We start from the raw sequence: 7348 nt of genomic DNA, 5'->3' as shown, positions 1-7348 counted from the left end.
GGGGGGCGGCGGCTGGTTCGAGGCAGCGCGGGGTTGATGGGGTTTCGCTGGTGTTGATGGTGGCTGGATTTCGATGGCTCACCAGCCGCTGTGACCGCCGTGGTGGTGGCCGGCGGCATCTTTGGTGGAGCCTTAGAGAGAGAAGGGGGAGATAGAGAGAGAGAGAGAAAGAAAGGATGATTTTTTCTTGTCATGAGATTTGGGTTTTTTGCTTCTTTGAAAGGTAAGGAAATGCTGATCTGATATCAGCCGTTGGATCGGATTTTGATCGACGGCTGAGATTAAAGTTATTTAAAAATATGTCCTAAATTAAAATTTAATTTGGGACCAACATTGAGGTTAATTTTTGGCTAAAAAAAAAAAAAGGCTAAAATTTTAAACTCAACAAAGGGAAAATTTTGTGAAGATGGCTGCTAGTTTAATAGTTCTGTCGATTTTACTTACGCTGACAAACAAAGAGTGCAGTTTGCTATACCACAGTATCAAGGCGAGAGTATGAAATTAGAGTAAATACTCTAAATCGAGTGGATCGAGAAGGGTCTTTGCAAGCTAATTATAGGTACATGTTTTAAAGTTAATGAACTTACCCTGCGACCCCGTCATCATCTAGATCAGCTTCCTCCAAATCCGCATTTGCCATCCTTCTTGAAAGAACCCATTTCACAATCTCCTTCTATCTCTTGTTCGTGTTCCATTCAGCAACATAAAATGAAGAATCGACCCAAACAAAGTGTGCTTGTTAAAATTCAAAATATAGTAAGACGGAAAGAGAAGGCCTTTGTCCTATCTGCTTCTTCCTCTTCCAGGAATGAAGAATTTTCGAAAAAAAAAAAAGATTTTCCTTTTTTCTTTTTGTTTATAGATTATTTATTATTATTATATAAACAATATTAAGAATAATATCAAGCAAGCGGCCCTTTCGCGACTCAAACAGCCGGTACGCTTTCCGGCTCAAACGGGCAGGGGCTTTCTATTTGCTTGCAATGCCGGCTGTTCGGCTTTAGTTAGAAGTGCCCTCCTTTGGATGAAAAGCTTTTGTCTCCGTATCCTAATGTTGTGATGGTAGCACAAACACAATAAAAAGTATCTACAGTATCAAACTTTTCGACTCTAGCCAAGACAACTGTCCCAACAACTATGAGCACTATACGGAAAACCGCTACCATGAAACACTTGTACCGTACTTTCTTTGTTTCAATCTCCTCCAAAATTTCACTTGGACCAATTCTACGACCCATATGCAATGCTTTAATTAATAGCGTTTCTTGCTTCTCCACTAAGTAGTCTGCCGCTTTGCTTAGAACCAACCCCACAAGTGCCATCCCGGAGAACACAAAAACACAGGCGAGCAATTTAGTAGTTGCACTGTTAGGCACCAGATCCCCATATCCAACCGTGGTCATTGTCACAACACAAAAGTAAACTGAATCAAGTATGCCATCTATCTTTTTCCCCTTGATCTTGTTTCTAACAAAATAAAAGCAAATGGTACCAATACCCAAGTATATAACCAAGTAAACGGTAACTTTTCTAATACTGGGGTGGAGTTTGTCCAAAATCGATTCAGAACGTGGAAGTGATTGATCGTTCTTTATTTCATTCACTTCCACCGGAGCAAATTCCCCTACAGGAGTACTTTTAGATCGGCGTAATCTTTTTCTCCCAAGATCAATCTTATGATGGTTTGCTAGCCATCCAGGAAGTCATAATAAGTCCTGCACGAAATAGTGTCTGCTTACGAAAAAGTCCTTTAATTTGGTAAATCATGAAAACGACATGTTAATTCTTTCCTTAGCCAGAGAGACTTGTTTTCAAAAACCAAAACACTAACAAAGACAGTTCTCTCATGTTTTCGTACGCAAACAGCACCTTGACTGTCGGCTAGCTCACATAAAAAGAAGGTGCACTGGCCAGTAAGAACACAATCATTGAAGTTGATCATTCTCTCTTAAACTCACCCAGGGACATAAAATCAAAGGCATACAGACACCTAAAACTCACACCGACAACCCAACATTAGATATCTAATCAATGTGACAACAACAACATGCCTAGTGTAACCCCACAGGTGGGGTTTGGGGAGGGCAGAGTGTATGCAGACCTTGGGAGTAGAGAGGCTGTTTCGGATAGACCCTCGACTAAAAGGTTCGGCTCATCCTGTTTGTAGCTGAGACATCCTAACACATTTCTTTTTGTTGTTAACTTGTCAAGTAACTAAAATCAAAGTTTTCTCTGGCGATATAAGTTCTCTTCTATTTTATGCTCGTGCTGAGTTTGTTTTCTTTATATCTCTCATCCCTTGTACTTAACTGTGTCGGAAACATGCTAATCATATCTGCGAAATGACTAGTGGCCCTGCACTCCGAGATTCAAAAGGTCTAGTTTCCAATTCCAGCGTAAGAGAAATAGTAACATATATATATATCCATGTTTGACAAACATATTCTTGCAACTACAACCTATAATTATGAACTGCAGCGAATCTCAACATTTTCTTCTGCATCTCCTGAAAAACAATTGATAAAATCCTACAGACACAGCCCATCGGTTTCCTCAATAGTACATTATCCTTCTAAGTTATATCATTTTAAATGGTTTGGTAAAGATCAAAATATCCTACATAGGTACTTCCTTTATTCGGCAACTTAACTACATGATTTCTAACTGAAATCAAGAAGATATAACCGTTCTCACTAATTGCAATATGGAATGAAACTGCGTCAGACGAGAGACAATTATATCCTACAACCTACGCTGGCGGAAGGTAACAAATATCCCATGCTATTAGATAATGTGCATGCAAACTGGCCTAGGCACTACGTTTATCACATAAAAAAAAAAGAAGAGACATAATGAAAGATAAAATAGCTTTAAATTTCTCCGAAAAATTGCTAAACAAATACCAAAATTCAAACTCTGGTGACTAGAGTCTGAATAAACTAGCTTACCAAACAGAGCACAAATTCACTCTTAACTCCCCACCCTGCTCCAGCTCCTGACCACTAACGCTATATCTCAACAACAACAATATACCTAGTGTAGTTCCTTCAAAGTGGGTTCTGAGGAGAGTAGAGTGTACGCAGACCTTACCCTACCTTGGAGGTATAGAGACTGTTCCGATAGACCCTTGTCTCAAGAAAAAAAAGTTGAAAGCAGTCCAAAAAAGTAATAAGCAAAAGAGAAAGCATAACAAACCATTTCGGAGAGTACACCAACAACATAACCAGCGTAATTCAGTGGCGGACCTAGGATTTAGGGGTCATGGATGCACGGCTTTGGGTTTTGTGTTGTCTTATTCGGTGCTTTTCTAAATCTTACACCAAATTTTATACATCTTCTATATAATTATACCTAGTATGTGTCGAATTTAATGGGTGCCGAAACATAAAAAATTTGGCTATAGGTCCGCACCTGGTGCAATCACACAACTGGGGTCCGGTGAGCATAGAGTGTACGCATACCTTATCTCTGCCTCGTGGAGGTGGAGAGCCTATTTCTAAAACATCCTCGGCTCAAGTACAACAAATCAAAGCATTCTAAATAGTAACTACAACAAAATAATACAATAATCGAAGTATAATAAACAACAGATAAAATAACAGATAGTAACAAAAAATCAAAGGACAACAAACTATCGTAGCAATACTACGAATAGTAGTACTCACGGTTAAATAACACGTTACGAGTTATGATACACGTAATACTTACTACAACAAATTAGCATAATTTCATGTAAGATACACTAACATCGCAAATTAATATTCAAATTAACTCTCGAAAAGTGAAATAACAACTAAAAAAGAACAGAGAGACTAATAGTAATCTGAATTACCAAAAAAAAAAAAGAATGTTTCGATCCGATTGAACTCTGATTTCTGTTCGGAAATTGCTGGAACGAGCTCAATTCTTCTTACACAACGTAGCTACATAGTACATATTCCTCCATGTCAATTTACGTGGCACCTTTTGAATTTTGTGATTCAAATAGATTTATATTTAATTGTAATTGCTTCACTCTTGAAAAGTGAAAAGTGGCGTATATCTGATTTTGGAGGGAAATCCAAAACTCAATTGTTGTGGTGTTAAATTAAAGTTGTATCAAATGTCTAAAATTCCTTTTAATTTTGTGGTCTTAAACATGCTACATGAAAAGTTGAAATTAATGTATTATCAAAAAAGAAAAAGAATCATTTTTGGACTAAAAAGAAAAGTAGTTCGTTCGTTTTTAGACGGAGGGAGTATGAAATATTGGCTAAGGTGAAAAATGAGAAATGCATGAGGGACAAGAAAGTAAAAACACATGTAAAATGATGATGGTAAGCACCACATGTTATAAATTAAATTCAGTAGTGTTGGCTGTAAATCGTTCTCGCAACTTATGCGATTTATGAGTGAAATATTATTTAATTTTTCCTTTTTGTTTTAGGTGTGTATATATATATGTATTTATTTATTTATTTTTTTCAGTCTCAAAATTTTTGATATAATTATTAAAAATATGTATCTCAAAATAGTTGTTTGTTTAAAAAATTAAGAGAATATAAATTATTTTTTCAACTTTATCCTTATCTTTAAAACTAATATATATGACATATATTTAGGTTATCGAAAAGATGACCTTATACAGGGGATGTGAAACCCGTATTACAATAAAAGGTTAGCCGGATAGGAGTGTTGAAAATAATTTTGCAAAACAATTGTTAGAAAACAATGGTCCGAATGGATATTTCTCTAGCGGCAGTAGGATAGACAAACAAAACCTTTATCAATTATGACATAAATGAACAAAATTTTTAATGGATCACATGAATGGGATATCGCATTAAAGAGTCGTTTAGTAGGGTGCATGAAAATATTGCAAGATATGATGTATTAGTAATATTTATGTTAGTTATACGTGCATTTTTTTATGCTGCATTTAATTTGGTGCATTAAAAATAACATGAATCGGATAGTTTCTAAAAAATATTTTTTTACAAAAACATCTTTCATAAATATGGTGAAAATGATTTTAAGGTACAATTACGACCTTAAACATACTAACGTATGCATTAAAATTCATTGCATTACTAATACTTATATGTATTAGTTATCCATCACTTAATATCAAATTCTTGTGTGCAACTAATGCAAACATTGGCACTAAATGAGATGAAAAAGTGTATCAAATTATTTTTTCTAATACGATCGACCAAACGAGCCCTCATTTTTTGTGCTGCCCCGAATTTCAGTTATAAAAAGCCCGGGTTTATCAATTTTCGAAAAACGTGAACCTGCAGGGTGAAGTGGAAAGAAAAATGGAGAGAAAGCGTTTGAATGCGCAGCCATTAGCACTCATTAGGAAAATCAAAGGTAGTTAGAGCTTCCATTAAACTTCAATTTTAGCTGCAAATTGTTAGAATTTCGAATGTGAGGTAAATTTTCATACTATAAACCGTTAGTGTTTGGACTTTCCCAGGATGCGCTCATGGCAGAAGCTTTAGTGCATCGGACTATTTTTTTTGTTTGAATTTTGAATGTGAGGTAAATTTGCATATGATAAACTGTTAGTATTTGGCCTTTCCGAGGACCCGCGCATAGCGGGAGGTTTGGTGCAATGGTCTGTCTTTTTTTGTTTGAATTTTGAATGTGAAGTAATTTTGAGTAGGATAAACCGTTAGTGTTCGGCCTTTCCGATCATAGCGGGAAGTTTAGTGCACCGGACTGTCCTTTCTGCTGTTCGAATTTCGAACGTGAGGTGAAGTTGCGTATGATACACCATTGTGATTCGACTCTTCCATGGACGTGGCGTGTAGCGGGGGCTTTAGTGCACCTTTTTTGCCCTTTTTGTTGTTCGAATTTCGAATGTGAGGTAAGTTTGCGTATGATAAACCGTTGTGGTTCGACTTTTCCCTGGACGTGGCGTATAGTGGGAGCTTTGGTGCACCTTTTTTTCCCTTTTGGTTGTTCAAATTTTGAATGTGAGGTAAATTTGCGTACAATAAACAGTTAGTGTTTGACCTTTCCGCTCATAGAGGGAGGTTTAGTGCATCGGGCTGTCCTTTTTGTTGTTCGTATTTCGAATGTGAGGTAAAGGCTGGTTATGATACACTGTTGTGGTTCAACTCTTCCGTGGACGTGGCACATAGCGGGAGCTTTAGTACACCGGGCTGTCCTTTTTTACCTTTTTTATTGTTTGATCGAATGTGAGGTGAGGCATAAACCGTTATGGTTCGGCCCTTCCTTGGAAACTGCACATGGCAGGAGCTTTAGTGCACCGGGCTGCCATTTTCCGTGCCCTTTTCATTGTCCGAATTTTGCGTTCAACACATTGTTTTGACGAATCGTCGTCATGTTTGAGCTGAATTTTGATTTTTTTGTTGCAGGATTTACTCGCTCAATCTTTGAGGATCTAGCTCGAGGTAGTGCACCTTTGATCTACATTGATCGGTTCAGAAATTACTGTACAGACACTTCTGGAAATTGGTAAGATATGAGAAGCTTAACGAAGTGTTTTATTTTTTTGGTATGTTAGTTGAAAACAGTGAATGTGCTGCTGAATTAAACTGTCGATTTCCTATCACTATCTCTATCGGTTCAGAAATTACTGTACTTAAGCTTATGGAAATTAGTAAGATGCAGTGTATGTGTGTGCAGATGTTATTTGGTAGGTTGAATATATATCCGTATATATACATGTAATTATGAATCAAGTTAATCAAGCTAATGGAAGTGTTTCTTTTTCTTATTGTTGTTTGAAATTTCATTGCAATTAGTGTATAGGATTACAATCCCAAAAATTACACTGAATTAACCTGTCGATTTCCTATTAATTTAATTAAACACAGCGAGTTTTGGTTAGTTTCTCTATTACAAAGGCCTCCATAGAGATATCCTTGACGTAATTGAACTGAAAATTGCAATTGATGACGATACATATAGCTTTAATGCAGCTTTAAGAAAGTTGTAATTTATGGGCTTGGTAGATTATTCTGTGGAATTCCCTGCTCCCCTCAAGACAAGCCCTTCCAAACAATAAAATGTAGAGACGAAACGAATCATTATTCTATGTGTCTTTCTCAGAAGAAGAATGATCACAGTTTATAGTGAGAGATTTGTTCATAGAAGCCATATCCTATTCTGCTACACAAATAAGTACTAGTTGTAATTCTTATGTTGAACGGATTTCTAAAAACAAGGGAATTTACTGAAGTTGGAGTTTGAATGGCTAATTAATATCATGCAACTGTTCAGATAGTATTAATGGTCTTTGTTTAATTTATGTATCTCTTGCAGCTCTGGTTTGCCGGCAGGCAAGGAAGCTATATCCTTGAAGAGGGAATGCCATGCGCGTAGGCTTGGTAAGTCT

At 36.7% G+C, this 7348-nt stretch overlaps 1 protein-coding gene and 1 long non-coding RNA gene across 2 annotated transcripts; one reads left to right on the top strand and one right to left on the bottom strand.

Annotated features, from left to right (window-relative positions):
- Positions 1-215: 215 nt before the first annotated feature.
- On the bottom strand, positions 216-1696 carry LOC107876938 (two-pore potassium channel 1). The gene has a single exon (XM_016723753.2). The coding sequence runs from the start codon at positions 1401-1403 to the stop codon at positions 1005-1007; it is 399 nt and encodes a 132-aa protein (XP_016579239.2). The 5' UTR covers positions 1404-1696; the 3' UTR covers positions 216-1004.
- Positions 1697-5134: 3438 nt separating this feature from the next.
- On the top strand, positions 5135-7348 carry LOC107876937. Its single transcript, XR_007042601.1, has 3 exons — positions 5135-5352; positions 6366-6465; positions 7276-7348. It is a non-coding gene; the product is annotated as an uncharacterized LOC107876937 (long non-coding RNA).

The sequence above is a fragment of the Capsicum annuum genome, chromosome 7 (assembly GCF_002878395.1).
Source record: "Capsicum annuum cultivar UCD-10X-F1 chromosome 7, UCD10Xv1.1, whole genome shotgun sequence".
NCBI lineage: Eukaryota > Viridiplantae > Streptophyta > Magnoliopsida > Solanales > Solanaceae > Capsicum > Capsicum annuum.
The sequence above is the reverse complement of the archived record's forward strand: the minus strand, read 5'-3'. Positions and strand labels throughout refer to the sequence as shown.